This window comes from Poeciliopsis prolifica, unplaced genomic scaffold (genome assembly GCF_027474105.1).
Source record: "Poeciliopsis prolifica strain line A6 unplaced genomic scaffold, Auburn_PproV2 SCAFFOLD034, whole genome shotgun sequence".
In the NCBI taxonomy this organism is placed as follows: Eukaryota; Metazoa; Chordata; class Actinopteri; order Cyprinodontiformes; family Poeciliidae; genus Poeciliopsis; species Poeciliopsis prolifica.
This window is the reverse complement of record NW_026562409.1, coordinates 5,032,426-5,049,082: the sequence shown is the minus strand read 5'-3', so window position 1 is coordinate 5,049,082 and position 16,657 is coordinate 5,032,426. Positions and strand designations below refer to the sequence as shown.

General features: G+C 40.8%; 2 protein-coding genes across 2 annotated transcripts in view; one reads left to right on the top strand and one right to left on the bottom strand.

The window, feature by feature from the left end:
- Positions 1 to 12,059, top strand: part of arhgap23a (Rho GTPase activating protein 23a) — a 39,000-nt gene extending 26,941 nt beyond the window's left edge. The window contains 9 exon segments of the mRNA XM_055052220.1: positions 5 to 157; positions 558 to 636; positions 731 to 804; positions 897 to 986; positions 1,086 to 1,211; positions 1,800 to 1,841; positions 3,745 to 3,838; positions 7,350 to 7,381; positions 7,564 to 12,059. Coding sequence (XP_054908195.1) covers positions 5 to 157; positions 558 to 636; positions 731 to 804; positions 897 to 986; positions 1,086 to 1,211; positions 1,800 to 1,841; positions 3,745 to 3,838; positions 7,350 to 7,381; positions 7,564 to 8,979 — 2,106 coding nt within the window. The 3' untranslated portion in view covers positions 8,980 to 12,059.
- Positions 12,060 to 12,409: 350 nt separating this feature from the next.
- hexim1 (HEXIM P-TEFb complex subunit 1) lies at positions 12,410 to 14,363 on the bottom strand. Its single transcript, XM_055051713.1, has one exon. The coding sequence runs from the start codon at positions 14,013 to 14,015 to the stop codon at positions 12,912 to 12,914; it is 1,104 nt and encodes a 367-aa protein (XP_054907688.1). The 5' UTR covers positions 14,016 to 14,363; the 3' UTR covers positions 12,410 to 12,911.
- Between the last annotated feature and the right edge of the window lie 2,294 nt (positions 14,364 to 16,657).

Here is a 16,657-nt window from a genome sequence, read left to right as displayed (position 1 = left end):
TCAGTTTGTCCCATTGATCATTGAGTTCTGCTGCGGTTTGGTGGAGGAAATGGGCCTGGAATACACCGGGATCTACCGAGTTCCCGGGAACAATGCCATAGTTTCGCTGCTTCAGGAACAGCTCAATAAGGGCGTGGACATCAACCCTGCAGAAGAGGTGAGGAAAAGAAGCAGGCAGAGCATGAAGCTTCAACCTGGAACTATATGGAGAAGCTAGAAAATTTATTATATTTCCAATGTCTGCAGAAGTATGTAAAAAATTTGGGGAGTGGAAGATATTTTGTGAATTCCTTCCTCCATTTCTTCATTGTGTCCTCCCTCCAGTTTCTGATTTGTCCAGGTTCCATATTTAATGTCTTTCAGCTATAGAAATATCTGCAATAAATATCAAGTAAACTTAAGTATTTTTTGTTTGAAAAAAATGTGGAAAAACTGGAGTCTGTTCAGTATAGGAAAGTTTTAAACTATCTATGTAAAACGTGTAGAAATTCTGAATGAATAAGAAACTTAAATTTCAGGGTCAGAAGGTGAAATACTTTGATGTTTGTTGTTTTTAGAAGTGGCAGGACCTCAACGTTGTCAGTAGTTTACTCAAATCCTTCTTCAGGAAGCTTCCAGAGCCTCTCTTTACCAACGGTGAGTCCACATATGTTCCAACAAGCCTGCATGGACGCCATTCTTGCAAATGTTATCAGATCATCCAACTCACTTGCTTTAATCTGTCCAACAGACAAGTACAACGACTTCATCGATGCCAATCGGATGGAAAATCCATCGGAGCGACTGAAGACCATGAAGAAACTGGTTCGTCTTTGCTTTTAATCCTCCAGGAATTTCAGGGAAGTTAACCGACCTGGCTGGTTGAACGGGTTCCCATGTTTATCGTTTTGTTGCAGATCCGAGATCTTCCAGATCATTATTATCACACTCTGAAATTCCTGATCAGCCACTTGAAGACGGTTGCAGACCACTCCGACAAAAACAAGGTGTGTCGAACGCCGTTTTGAAATCATCACACGCACCACTTCAGAGTCCTTTGTGCTCAACTGTTGTTGTGTTTTTTTCCCGTCTCCTGGTGCGTTCAGATGGAGCCTCGTAACTTGGCTCTGGTGTTTGGGCCTACGTTGGTTCGAACCTCTGAGGACAACATGAAAGACATGGTCACACACATGCCCGACCGCTACAAGATCGTTGAGACGCTTGTACAACATGTGAGAGAAGCGCACACAAACAAAAACTGCACTATGTAACTTTTACAAAATGTATTTTCCATGTCATCATGTTGTGACAGTGTAATAAGAGAGGAAATCTGTGAAAAAATTGAGCTCCTCCACCTTCCTCCATTGCTCTTGTTGTGGTTTGCACAATGCATCGGTTCCAGCGACCAATCAGATCCAGGAGGCGGGTCTTAGAGATGTCAGTCATCTTCCTGTATGTGATGCTTAATGAATTGATGGTGGAAAAACAACTCACCATTACAGAAAATCAATTTATGTGCCGTCATTTGTGGCCATGCTAACTACCCTTAGCATTGCTGAAAAGCTGTGCTGTAGTGAACCAGCTGTAGCTTTTAGCAACGAGAAAGGAGGCGGGTAATTGACAGCATTGAGACCCACATCCTGACTCTGATTATTTCTTTTTCAGATTATCTGTCTTACTTTATACTGTTACAACATAATGATAATTGTAACAAATATGTAAAAAGCATATATTTTTATAAAAGTACCTAACCTTTAAGATTTGTATGTGTCATAATGTCTTTGTAATACTGAACATTTTTTTCTCTGTCACTGTTGTAGTGCATCTGGTTTTTCACAGACGAGCTCGACAAGGATGAGAAGGTAGGTTTTCCAGTTGTGGCATTCAGATCTACACAGAGTACTGTGTGAAAAAGGCTACAATGTTTATTAAATGTAAAATGCCTTCCCTAAATGTTCAGTTTTCCTATACTAAATGCAATTTCCATGTTTAGGACTTGTTTCATTTATGAATTTCAGAGCTTTTGTTGATCTGCAAAGGGTGACATTTTTTTAAGTGGTAGCAAAACAAAACTGGTTAATTACCAATAAAAATACAAATGGAAAACAATAGATGTACTTATATTATAAGAAAACGTAAAACAAAGACCGCAGTGCCTTGCAAATGTACTGAAACCTTGTAACATTTCCACATTGTCATGTTAGAACAAAACACTTTAATAGATTTCATCTGAATTTTATGTAATAGAGCAACACAAAATAGTACATGGCTGTAAAGTGGAAAAATTTGTTTGTTTTTTTAAACTAAATGTTTATGTTTTTCTTTCTCTAGAATCTCCTCTTTTTTCCATTACAGCTGCAGCTCATGTCTCTTTCACCTTTTTACTTCTACTAATTGTTGTTCATTCTTCTTAGAAATCTGCAACAATTTTCAAGTTTTGCCAACATTTTGCAACTAGATTTAGGTCTGAACTTGTTTCCTCTGAACCATTCTTGGTTCAGAGGAAACAAGTTCAGACACTGCTCTTGCTGAGTCTTTACAATCGTTGCTCTGCTAGAAGGTGAATCTGCATCTGTCTTAGTCTTTTACCGCCTTTTTTGATTTACTTTTTTTTTTTTTTTCCTCCAGCAAAAATCCAGTTTTCCGTTATCTTTGCATTCAACAGATTCTCCCACAGGAGTAGTGGTCAATGCTCTCATTGTTAGTTTAGGCCAACATTTTGCTACACTTCAGTTTTACTTCATCAAAAATTTCCAGGTTAGAAACACTTGACTCCAACTTTTAGTACAGTCATAAGCACAAAAGTTCATGTAGATTTTACCACCTCTGCAGTAAATAATTACACAGGAAGGACAAGTTCAGTGGTATGTGTTATATCAATTTAGTCTGATTGTTTTTATCTGTAATTTCTAAATTAACTTGAGATTAGATGAGGTTGTGTTGATTATCAGAGCAGCGACACCTTTTCTGTAACTGATTAAAAGGAGAATTGCATCATCTAAATATAAACAATAAGAGAAACTAAAATGTTAAGCACTACTTTTTATTTTAAGCTCGGACTGTGGATAAGTCCCACTATGTGATATTCATTTAGGCATATTAAATCTGTGAATAGACAATAAAACTGGGCTTTTGTTAAAGCTTAACCCGCTGCATGAGCCCAATCTTTACAAGCTAAAGGAAAATAAAAACCAGAGATTACACAGTCAGCAGTACAGGTAAAAAACTGTATTTGAATCAGAAATTTAAAAAGTTAAATGTAGGGTATTCTGGGGAAAATCTGCAAGATTTTATGATATAAACAAAAGTCTCCATGACTCCATGCAATTCTGGGTAAATTCTAAGTCCACCCTCACTGTTCCAATAGGGTGAGCATCAACCAGATGCTAATGTTCAGATGTTCTTCAAGGAACATACAAAATTCATATACCAGACTAAAAAAGGAAATGAATCCAGGCGGCGTCATTATTAAAAAATTTTTGCTCATCTAATAAAACATTCAGCAATAAACAGCCACTGAAGCTTCTCCTTGTAGTTTCTTTTTATCTTCACAGAAACATTTATTTTATTTCCAAATGTAGCATATTCATAGTGCAGCAGTTGCTATAAATAATGACTAAAAGTCTCTAGTAAATTATTCACAAGGACACTTCACCCCCTGGCTTTGGAGTCTCAGATTCTGAGTTTTATTGACTTAAGAAAATTGTGATTTTACTCTAGATTTCAACCTTCCACAGTTAAAAGTCTTTCTGCATGTCTCCCCAGACACCAGTGGACACAGAAGACGTCCAACCCGCCCCCAACATCGACCACCTTCTGTCCAACATCGGCAGGACCGCTCTGCTCGGAGAGGCTTCAGGTGAGAATCATTTGAATCTATTGCTGCTTTTCGTTCCCCTTTTTGTTACATTACGAAAAGAGAATATAAAAAGTCATTGAAACTGGAATGTCCAACTTTCCAACCAGAACTGGAACGCAGCATGAGAACCGAATCCTTAGATCAAAGTGTCTCTGTGTTTGACAGCATGCCTATACTTCTCTCCTTTCTGCTGATTTTTTTTTCCTTCCATGTTGCTCATCTATCACTTTCTCTCTGTGCGTTTCTGCATTTCTTCTCTTAGCTGAGCCTGTGGAGCAGCCACTGCGGTAGGACGGGAACTCCCCTGGCAGTGTGTGTGCGTGTGTGTGTGTGTGCGTGTGCGTGTGTGTGTGTGTGTATGTGCTGAGCGAGTGTGTTATTGGTGGTGACGGCTTGTGTCTCCATGGTCTCCATTTCCCCTGGAAGTTGGCGTCCTCCCTGTCACTGTCAGATTGAGGTCTCTTTAAAATAAAAACCCTGCCACTTCAGTGTCGTCCCAGTTTGACTAATAAGTTAATGGGTGACTTAATGCCTGCTAAAGCTGCTGCTGTTTCTGACTCAGAGTGTTCACTTGTCACCAGCTGCGTTTCCATTGGCCATTTTGAAAATAAATTTGCGCAAAGCTCTAGTATGTAACTTAAATAAAAAAGATTTTTTGACGTATTTGTGGGAATTGTCACCATGTGATGACAGTATGGTATGAGTCAGTGCTAAGAACCTCCTCCTGGTTCTGATTGGTTGACTTCTTTTCACAAATTATGACTCGTATTACTCTGTCACAACATGGTGACAGTTTTGACAAATATATATTAAACAAAGATTATAGAAGTGATATACTGCAGCTTTAAAAGAAACCTGATAATTCAAAAAAACTTGGTTTTCGATCAATTTTGATCCTAGGATGAGGATTTGGACATATCGAAATTGGTTTATTTTGCAAAACTGCAATAGATTCACTTTTTTTCACATCACACAAGTAACATAATCAACAACTAAGTGTTACCAGTAGCTCAACCAATGAAGAAAAAGTGGGAGAATGACATTGTAGCATGTTTTTAAATGACTTATTTACATGTGATCTTAATTGTGCTTCTTATTTAATTAGAAAATTGTGTTTTTCTGACATTAGCAAAATATTACATACATTTATAATGGAAACAGTTTCTGAGAGACAACTAACTCCGACTACAGAGCACAGCGCTCCACTCATCCTCCACGCTTTTTTTTTTTTTTTTCCAAATCAATGTGGGCTCAATCATCGGGTTCCTCTAACCTCACTAGTGACTCTTATGGCACTCTTGGTTTTGCCATTTCCCATGTGCCATTTCAAAGCTTGAGAGATAATTCACTTCCTGGAAATTGTGTGAAGCTCCCAACTGTGAGCCAAACCTTCTTGCTTGCACCTGAAAAAGAGCCGCAGGGCGAACAACAATTGTTTATTTTGACAAAGAAATGGCTCCTTTTTGGTAGTGCGAACAAGCGGTGAACACAATATTTTGTGGCACTATTGATAACAATAAAAGCGACCGTAACAACTATTCATATCTTCTTTTTGAACTGTATGTATATGACATACAAATATTGCTTTTGAAGGACAAAATCAATTTTTAATATGTTTCTTTAGGACATTAATCACATAAAGTGTGATTTGCATCACTAAACCGCAACAGTAAGTGCATTTAATCATATTTTCAATATTTACTTACTCTAATTGAACAAACAAGTGGAAAAACTAACAATTTGAACAATGTCAACATCTTTGGGGTTTTCAAGCATCATCAACTGGAATTTATCATGACAATGAGAAATCAAATTTCTTATTATGATAAAATAATTATAAATTTTGATAATGGCTTTTAAAACTGGTGTATGACAGTAGTTGTATAATATATTGTGAGTCTTGCTTAATAAATGTAATAAATTTTGAATTTATAAACAATATTAACTCTTTTACACTAATTTCTATTCAGTTTGATATTTGTGAATTTATGTATTCACAACTACCAAATACTTAACTTCGAATTACTAACCATAAAAGTCACCAAGAGCAAAGGTCCAAGAGCCGAGATAAGAGAAACCAAGAATATTAAATTTTGCAGTAGTTCTTAGATTGTTTCTCTTATGTAAATCAAGATACACGTGGAGCTTGAACTATTAAAATAAGCAGATATTAGTATTCTAGAGGGGGTTTCAAGTATTGGTAGACCACATCTATTCTGTGGTTCTGATCCCTCAATCCTAGAAATACCAGGGGCTCCACTGTACATTGCAAATTAAAAAAAAGAAAAAGAAAATGGGAGTTGTCTTGATTCTGGATTTATTTTAAAATCCTGAGTTTCATTTTTGTCTCACAAACATACAAGCTAAAAGTAATCTGCTATTTTTCTTCCCGTTGGAACTTAAAAGGTTATATTTAGCCATATAAACTGTTTATGTTTTCTGTAGTGTTTTTTTTTTAATTCTGACAGAAGTAGACACAATAGTGCATTTAGAAACTGGTGATAAAACAAAACATTTCAGACAGCAGGTGGTCAAATTGTAACATGCAGACCCTCCACAATCCAAAGATTAGAAACTTAATCTGAAGTAGTTACATCCTAATTGTCATTCTGATTAGATTTGGTGGCATTAAGTTTCTTATCCTTTTGTAGCCAAACTATACTAAGGATATATTTGCATTTTTATGTGCTGCTATAATTTCCCATGTCTTTACATATATGCCAGGCTAGACCAATAATTTCATTTTTTGAGATCAGAAGATTAACGTCAGAATTCTGAGGAAAAATGTCAAAATTCTTATCTTTAGTGGCCCTAATTCTCTTCCATCCTGTCATAATATTCTTCATTCAACAAAAAACATTTGGTTGTACTTTTTACCACCTGTTAAATGTTTACAAATCTGAGCATTCCTTCTGAAGCCTTGTGTGTCTGTGTTTGTGAGGAAATGTGTTTCCCACTTCCTTCCCTGTTGATGATTGGTGCCATCAGTGTTTGCTGTGGTTCCTGCTGCACTCGCTCCTCCCACCTCCAGCCGCTGCTTCCCCTCAAATCATTGTCTTTCCCTCCAAATGCTGGAGTCTGTAAACCGGTGTGTTTGTTCTGGGTTCTAACATGATGAGAGGACACAGTGGAAGTTTACAACTTCAAATGAACGCACATTTATTTTGTTGTGAGTCTTTCCTTATTTTTTTTTTAGATTTTGCTTCCAATGAGTCAGATTTTAATGTTGCTTTTTAAAGCTTTCTTGAGGAAATTTCTGCTGGAAATGGAAATGGAAACTTGTATGAAATCATCCCAAAAGTCCCTCAGACTGGATGGGAAACTGCTTACCAAGATTTCGAAATACTATAATAAAATCTGACTCATTTGAAGAGCAGTACATAAAAATAAAGAATGACTCATTTTTTGTGTTGCAGCTTTGTGCTGCTGAAACGGCCTCTGTGTCCTCCACCATGACTGCTTTGACTTGTTAACTTTTTAACTTCTGACATCTTTATTTCTTCTTCTACAGACTCAACCAACAGTGACTCAGCTAAATCAAAGGTAACATCTCTCAAACACATGCATGACGGTTTATCAAGCACAACGTTCTGGCCCAAAGTTTACACAAACTGGTATTTTTGGGATTTAATTATTTAAAATTGTTTTCTTTAAACTTATGGCCTGGACTTCGATGTAAAACAGAAAGTTTGTCATGCTAACAGCAGCATTTCCTCCTGTTTCAGGGATCATGGGGGTCAAAGAAAGACCTCACCGCCAAGGACTTCCTGGCTCTGTCCATCATGTCTGCCGTCACAGGCCGCAAGCGAAGGAAGCGCCACCTCGCCCGCCGCTTTGGAAGCAGCACTGATGACGACTCAGAGCACGAACCGGTGAAAGCGGGACACCTTGGGATGGAGGGGGAAGAGGAGGCAGAGTCGCCAGGGGGAGACACTGCTCCTTGTGCTGAGGGAGAAGAGGACGAGGAGGAGGAAGACGACGACGATGAGGAGGAGGAAGAGGAGGAAGTTGTAGCAGGTGGAGAGAAAGAGGAGGCAGAAGAGGAGGTGGTAGCGGTCGTTCCCAGTCGGCCGTGCTGTAAAGAGGAAGAGGAGGAGGAGGCAGGAGCAAGGCAGACAGCTATTTTGTTGCAGGACGAGGCGGTGCAAGCGGAGGAGGTGAAGGGCCCGTCGTGGAGAGCGCCAGAGGACGCTCGCTCCATTGTCTCCGGCTACTCCACCCTTTCCACATTAGGGCGAAGCTTGGGGTCGGAGGGCAGAGGCGACGACGCCGACGATGAGCACAGTGAGCTGGTGAGCGAGACAGACAACGAGAGCGGCTTCGTCTCGCGCTCCCTAACCCAGGAGAGACCCAGCAAACAACCGACGATGCCCACGAACCAGCCGCCATCGGCACCTCGCAGCTTCCTCTACTCCCAGTGCAAACCGCCGGTCCTCTCGTCCATGAACCTCCTCGCCCCAGGAACGCTTGCCGTTGACTCAGCCGACTCTGTCGAGAGGAGCGAAGGAGGCGCGCGCTCCAACACGCCTTCCTCTTCCTCCTCCTCCAACGCTCACAGGCTCCACTCGCGGCCTTCCTTCAACTCCCACAAGCTGATCCAATGCGACACTCTTGCCAGAAAGAAACTGAAGTCAGAGAAGACCAAGGTCCGCTCCCTGGACCTACCGGAGTTTCAGGTTGAGGGGATCGGCTCTGTGTCCGACAGCGCACCAAAACCGAAGCGAGACCCCTCCAGAACGAACGCTTCCTCCGGCAGCAGCCAGGAAAGCCTGCGCCTGTCCCGGCCGAGACCCGCCCTGCCGCCCAGCGAAGCTGCCTCCTTCACCCCAACCGGCCCAGGCAGCAGGTCTCTAGCCGAGCACGTCCGGGCTCGCCTGCTGGGCTCTGCCGACGACCTGCGCAGTGTGGGGCTGCGGAAACCTCCATCACCCGAGACACGGAGGAAGAAACGAGCGTGGCGGAGACACACCGTGGTGGCCTCCCCCACCGAGACATCCGACAAGAGACCCCCACTGAGCGTCAATGAGTTCCCGCTCTCCCGTGTCAACCAAAACCAGGTGAAAACTCAAGGAGCAGACAGCCTGGACCACGAACCAGTTACACGCCAAGCCCCCACCTCCAGATTCCACCAGTACCTGTGAAAACCTCCAGGTGCGATTCATTTTGGCACGGCAAGGGGTACCCCAGTGTTGCCAAAGTTTTAGGGGGTTTTTTTCTTTGTTTTTTCTTATTAAAAAAAAACTTTCCTGTGCATAGACGATACAATATGGCTGTGATCCACATGTTAACCCGTGCGCATCATTTGCTATATGGAGCGCACAAGATAACATGTGATGCACACCACACTGTATCTTGTGCACTTATTAGTCTACTTTTATTTTTTTCAACGTCCCTTTACCGGCTTCGTATAAGACATAAACAAAACTCTTCATTAATGGCAAAAATCCACAATTTAGTAAAAACGGGCATCCCTTCCTTCCCGACTCACAGGAGAGATGCTCTCAATTGGTCACAGGAGGGCGCTGTTGTGCAGCTTTGCTCTGGTTGAGAAAAAAAATGGTGCTTCTAGCTAATTCAGCTTAATGGTAAATGTTACAAAAACTATCATGCAACAGGAGTAAATTCAGCAGATTTCCTTTTATCCTGCGACCAGTCTTCCTGACCTCACTCACTGTAAAACTCCCGTTTTTAGTCCAACACATGGACCAGATGTCTCTCTCTACTTGTTAATAACATCTATGAGTGTTTGTGCAGAAATGATCACGTTTTGTAGCATTTTGTACAAAGCCTTGTTAAGTTAACCTATGTAAATATAAATGTTTGTTTTCACCTGTGATCTTTTTTTTTTTTTAGTTATTTTTATATGGTTTACAAAACGTGCACAGAGTGCAGTCATTTCTTTCAAGACGTTACTTGAAATGTTTCCCTTAATATATTATTTTTTTGTTTATATTCAATATATATTATATATTTTGTATTAAAGTAAAAAAAAAACAGTACTTTTATTGTTCATTGAACCTCTTGAGCGTACCTGTTGGAGGGAGATAAACACAACTAAAGCTGTTCCTTATTTCTCCATAGATGGCCTTTCTGATTCACAGCACTGTGCAGACTACCTTTATCTCCTGAGATACTGACTTTTTAATGAAAGCTATCTACTTTAAACAAACATCCATCAAATAAACTATCTGGGGATTGCATGTAGCAAGTCTAGCAGATCCCTTTGGGAGAGTTTGCAGCCACATCGGCATGCTGACGGCTGAGCTCATCGTTGTTTTCGCGTTACCTCAGATATCATATATTTACCTTTTTAGTTTGGGATCTTTTTTCAGCCCATCCCCACTGAGCATTCATCTGTCGGCAGAGTTTTTACCTTGGGGGATGTGTCTGGCTGGGAGTTTTCCATAAGGTCAGGTTCTTAATGAATCCTAACTGGTTGAAATGGTACAATGGAGAAACTGAAAACAGGTCTGTGGAAAGTGTCCCCCGCCTCACACATTTATTCTGTTTCTCCTTTTTGTTGCAGCTGAAATTTGATAATAGAAAATGTGTACCATCATAAATAACCTGAGAAAACACAAGAAGCAATTTTTCTATAATGGTTTAATTTATTAAAGGGAAAAAGTATTAAATCCTACACCTTAGTTGCATCATAAAACGGTGTAATTAATCCTGTTTTGGTCCAGTTTCTGTAACCCTGAAGAAATCATTTAAAACAAAACATAGAAACAAATATTTAAAAGAGCAACTTGCTCTGACCCAACTAAGTCTTTGACATCTGTCAGTCTGGAAATCCATTTCTGAGCCTGTGGGACTGCAGTGAATCACATTAAGAGCTGTGAACCACAAATGACAACTTGGCAAGAACCTTTCCCAGGAGTGACTGATCTACCAAAAATTAGTCCAATTCATGACTCATCCAGGAGGTCAGACAGGATCCAAGAATAACATTTATAGCACTGCAATTGTCTGTTAAATTCAATGTTTGTGATTTAATAACAAAGAGGTTAATTTAATGGGCATCATTGGGAGAGTTCCAAGACAGACACTGCTGTCCAGAAACGACACAAAGGTTCAAATAATAACGCGATGATTCCCAAAACATTCCAGAAAATGAGTGGAACTGTTCGGACTTTATTAGAATAGCAGAAATGTATGCGACAGTCGAATACAGGGGTGGTAGTGAGACGTCTTGCGCCTGCTTTGCTGAACCACAAATTTTGCTCTCTGGGGATTACATTTTCTAAAATATTGCCAAACAGGTTTGGGTTGCTCTTTTCTGTTAATAAATTAAATCCTCATTCAGGGGGATGAAACGGTTGAGATGGTAAGAAAGCCACCTTTAAAACTGCTTTTTGTAATTAATTTGTACCTTAATATAAAACATCCAAATGTGACCAAAAACAAAGAAATGTCTAAGATGGGAAACTTTTTCACAAAACTATAATAAAGTCTTATGTTTTAAAGAACCACAAACAACGTCTCTGACCAAATATTCCAGTGAAGAATGACGATAAAGTTCTAGTTTTTTCTTACCTCGAGATTCTTCTACAAGTGCCTGATTTTCTGGAATGTGTTTTTCTGCGGTGCCATGCGCAGGTCTCGTCTTTTTTTATTATTATTATTTCATTTTGTTGTATCTGGATCCCCTCCTTTCTCCCGACGTGGCTGACCGACCCAAAGACGTGTACATTAAACTCCGAGTGGAAAACTAAAAAGCACACTTCAAGCCAAGGACGCATCTATGCACTCCCTTCACCTTCAACAAGAGGCGCTTATAGCAGCTGTTACTAATGCTGCTAAGAGAAGGAAATAATAAAAGGCATAGAAATCCCTCAGCTGCTTTTGCTCCCCCTCCTGAAACAAACTGAGGTCATGTGAATATGGTACACCTAACAAGTCCTACCCTGAAACCACTTTAGGTCACGCCAGATATCAAATTTCCTAAAGATGAACAAACCTCATCTGTTGTTGTGTGATGTACTGAAATGTGATTTTATCTAATGTTTATTGTATTTTAAAACTAAATTGTTTTGTACATACCTTAATATGTAACATATTGTATTGTGTACATTTGGAATTGATTTTGACTATAATTGATAACTAAAAAAAATGAAAGAAGAAAAAAAAAAGCTTGTCCGCCTGAAACTATTTCCCTTGTGGCTGTTTGCTTCAAAGCAAAAGGTATATGATGTAAATAAACAGAAATATGTTTAAAAGACTTGTGAGTTGGGTTTTTGTTGAATGTCGCCCCCTGGGGGCAAATGAATAGTTTTTTTTTTTTCAGTCTTAATGTTTGCTTCTGCACAAAAAGGAAACTGCATCCAAGTCTTTGAGGCCACTTCCTGTTAAATGCTGCGGTTTCAAATGTATGCAATCAGAAGTGCAAATGCACTTTAATAATAAGAAACATGCACAAATTAACTTTAGATTTACTTCCTTTGGGAGAATGAATCTATTTCTTCCTGCACTGTCCCAATGTGAAATAATTACAAAGGGAAAAACAAACCCTTGTGATCAAAAGCATCAAACAGCTTCTTGTATCTTCCAGGATCAAACTGTACAACAAGACACCTTTAATCAAAACTTTATTATCATTTGAACTGATTATAACACACAACTGTCAAAATGGTAAGTCTGGAGTTTGCTTTTGCAGAAAGAAACAAAAAAGGTGTTGCAAGCTGCTCTACTTTGCTGTCATTTCTTATTTGATTTCTGGAGAGAAAATGAGATGGGTTTTTTTTAGTTGAAACATGGAAGAGTTTGTCAGCAGATATTTCTATAAAGTTGTACTGGAAAAATCTGGTATTGTTAAACATGTTTTTTTCATATTTATATATATATAAAAATGGAGAATATTCATATTGAAATATTTACATCTCCTGAAGAAAAATTAACAGGACAGCTTACAGCCCAAATGAAAAAGAAACGTCATGTTGGTTATTGCATCGCCGTGCATCGACTTCTTTGTCCAGACAACAGACTGATTACAGAAACTGATAACATTTTAAAGAAAAAGAACAGTAGTCCGTTTTTTTTAACCTTCTTGAATTGTTTTTGAGTTTTGTGTTTTTCAATTCGTAGCGACCTGCCTGCTCTCCTTGCTGGGTTGAGTCTGGAGGAGCAGCTCGGTGTTCTCGGCTCTCAGTCTCTCCAGCTCCAGCTCCATCTCCCGGAGTCGGACCTGGGAGTTCTCCGCGGCAGCCACTGGCTCCACGGCGCGCCGCAGCCGGTTGTTCTCCTCCTCCAGTCGGGACATGCACTTCTCCAGCTCCAGGTACTCCTGCACCAGCTCTTGTTTTGTCATGTTCTGCAGACTCTCGACGTGGTACATCTCGTAGGTTTCGGAAAAGTCCCGCTGGAGGTACTCTCCACCTGCGTTCCCGGGCCTCCCGATGCCGTCGCTGCCGCCTCCTCCGCTGCCGTCGTCGTCGTCTTCCTCCTCGTTGTCGAAGAGCTCCTCCTCGCTGCCAGTGTCCTCCACGCGACCGCCGACCCCGGAGAGCCGCCGGACCCCGGCTTCTGTGTTGAGGTCGGGCTCCTCTCGGTCGTGCTCGTCCATCAGGAACTGGGTGGTGTTATAGGGCGCGACGGGGAGCCCCTTGGCGAACATCTCCTCCCTCATCCGCGAAGCCCTCACGGTCTCCCGCTCCTCCAGGGCTTTCTTCTCCTCCCATGAAAGTTTGTTGTAAGGCTTCCAGTGGCGTTTCTTCTTCGAGGTCCTGCGCCTGTGCCTCTTTTTGCCCAGACGTGCTTCCAAGCCAGTGTCGGAGTCGATGAGTAAATTCTCCACTCCCGATCGGTTCAAAGTCTCCTGCAGCGGGCCGTGTTCGCCTTTTTTCCCGCGTCGCTTGTCATCACAATCGGGCGAAGCGTCGGAATCGGTTGTTTTGTCAGGCTCGGTAGCATTCGGGTACTTGGAGAGCTCGTTTCCGGCTGCTGAAGCGGGACACACCTCCCTCCGTCCGCCTTTCATTTGCCATAACTTGTCTGTGTTGATATCCTCGCAGTTCTCCGCCCGACGCTGATGCTTCTCTGCTCTCTGGCGCCCCCTCTCGCCGTTCTGCGGTCCTCCACGGTTGTTGACTGGGAGATGCTCCAAAGGGTCCCCGCTACTCTCACCTGATGGACTGCCTGAAGTTACCATGCTATGGGTCTGCTCCGCTGGCTCCGTCATCCTGATGATATCCTTCTTATTGGTTCCGTTTTAGCACATCTTAGAGCATGTTCATGCTCAAAAGGCAGAAATTCAAAGTTCGTTAAAAGATGAAAAAAAGTAAATTTTTAAAGAAAAAAATGGGATTTCCAGAATGGCTTAAAATGTTTAAAGAAAGTTAACTTTCACGTATGGAAACAAACTTCCGAATAAGTAAACACTTGTTACTCCTCCAAGGATTTGTCAGAGCAACTGTCGCTAACTACCATTAACTGTTTCAGTGCTGTCAAAGGCGGCCGTCACTCAGAGACTGCGTTTCACCGTCACAACTGTGTCCAGTGTGCTACAGAAGAAGAGGGAGTCCGTGTTTATATAGCAGCTCCGCCTCTCTCTGTGCGCATGCCTCTCCTTGCTACGACTACTGAATTCTGGGATTTGCTGTTCTCCTTACAGTAGAGCTAATAAGTGAGACGTCCTCTTTAAACTACAAAGTCCACAAGTCTGACGTAACTGATGAGATTTTTAACCAATGAGAGAGTACAATCATTCGCCCAAAAAAGACCACCCTCCTTTTTGTTGATTGGGCTGCGGGAAAACTTTGCTGTTGCTAAGCTCAACTAATTTTCTGATTGGACAGCATATATTGTCAATCAAAAGAGCGCGAGCTACATTAAAAAAGCAGTCCCGGGCATTTTTTTATGGGCACTACTATTAACAAAGAAAGGGGTAATAACTAGATGTTTTGATTTAGAAACTGGTTTTATATTCTAAAATAATTTAAATATTTACCAGAACTGACTAATTGTGTATTCTTTACCTAAACGTGCGACGCAGAATTATTTGGAGCCGAAAACGGCGAGAAGTAATTGAGTAATAAAATGTAAGGCCCCTGTATTGCAAGGAATATGAAGCGGTCCTTACACAGAATGTAGTCCGCTTTCAGTGTTAATGTAAAATAATAAAAATAAAGCAATCTACTCTCTAAATCAAATAATTTTAAACGGATATATAAATAAAGATATATTGCTTTTGTGTGCTACTAGCATGATTTGTGAGTTCGTTTTAGCATTACGTGTTGTGCGGAGTGATATGTCGTAAGGCTGGAGCTTTGGGGGTGAACACTTAAACCAGCGTAAACAAACGACATTCATTGTGAAGTCTACGGTCACACTCTCGAACCCCTCGTTGTCGAAGGGTCAGGCGATCTCACACCTGCTTAATAATGCCGCTATCATCGACGAAATGGTGTAGATCCGTTTTTCGACAGCCCCAAATGTACAGTGTTTTTACACCGTTGCTTTAAAAGCTAAGGATAAGTTGGCTAACGTTAGCTGTTAACGTTAGTTAGCAAACGGAGCGCTGCGTGATATTGCTCGAAAATTAAAACACTGCATCCTTTCCATGATATTGTGAAATCACTCGAACCAAAAATAACTAATCCGAAGCTTAGACATGACAGTCCCGAACGGGAAATAATTCCTGACGGGCATAGTTGAAGAAAACGTGACGTTCTGCATAAAGCTAGACTAGCTGTAGCTAACTAGCTCGCTCCACGGTTCTATGTTGTCATAATCCAAGTAAATAAAACAAAAATACTAAAGCTATGTAACATTTTATTAGACGTGTGCTCTAATTCTGTCCATGGCAGTCTATTAAAATACAACTAGCAACAGAAATGATTGTATTTACTCCACAGCTGACTAGGCCAACGTGCTTTCGTTGGCACCGTTTAATTCCTGGACTAACACAGTTCCCGTGCAAGTTTTCCTTTACATCGTTATCTTTAGTTTAATAAATTTAAGGGTTGCTGCGTCTTTTCAGAACAATACAAATCACAATCTGTCCTATATTATAAGCAAACTGGGAATAATTGCTGTTTGTATTAAACGGCCGCACAACAACTTCGATTAACTGCTATTGCTTCAGGAAGTAGTCAGCACCAGATCTTTGCTTTAGTTCTCGGATAGTTAACAAGCCTGTAAATTGCACTTTCCTAATATTTTACAGTTTAAACTGCCACACAGCCCCTTTATGTGCTTTTGCAAAATATATAATTAAACAACGTAGGATAGGTGCAAATAGATAAACCATGCATTGCAGTGTTATTTTGATTTTTTCTGTTTTTTCAGATAAACATCAATCAATGTGTTTGAATTTATTATTGAGTTCACAACACTGTTCATCTTCAACTCTACATGCTAAGCTAACACATCCACATATTTTTTATAATACCCTCACTGCTTCCTTAAACTATTTAGCTTTCATTAAAAAGGAGAAATGGGTTATTTGCTGTGTGACCTTTAACATGGAGTCACTGGGAGTTATTGGTTTCCTCCAAACTGTGCCTGTAAACATCAGGAATTCAATGGCTCCCAAACAACACTAATAGAAACAGGCCCAGTTTCACCCCTGGCGAATAAGCAAGCTGAACTGTGAATTCTTTGAGGAAGAGGAGGTACACTGCTGTTAATGTGAAACCCTGACGACTGGTAAGACTGGGAAACCACTCCAGAGCTGCCCCCATATTCCTCAAATCAAGGAGCAGGGGCTGCAGCTACACTGCCCAAGCTGCTCCTGCACAGATCACAGCCTCTGAGGATTAGCAGACATGACTTAATCTCACACTCAGTCTAACCTGGTTATTGCTGCTATTGAGCAGAGAT

Excerpts from the sequence above, each read along its gene's own strand:
- hexim1 (XM_055051713.1), bottom strand. The coding sequence starts at position 14,015 with ATGACGGAGCCAGCGGAGCAGACCCATAGCATGGTAACTTCAGGCAGT.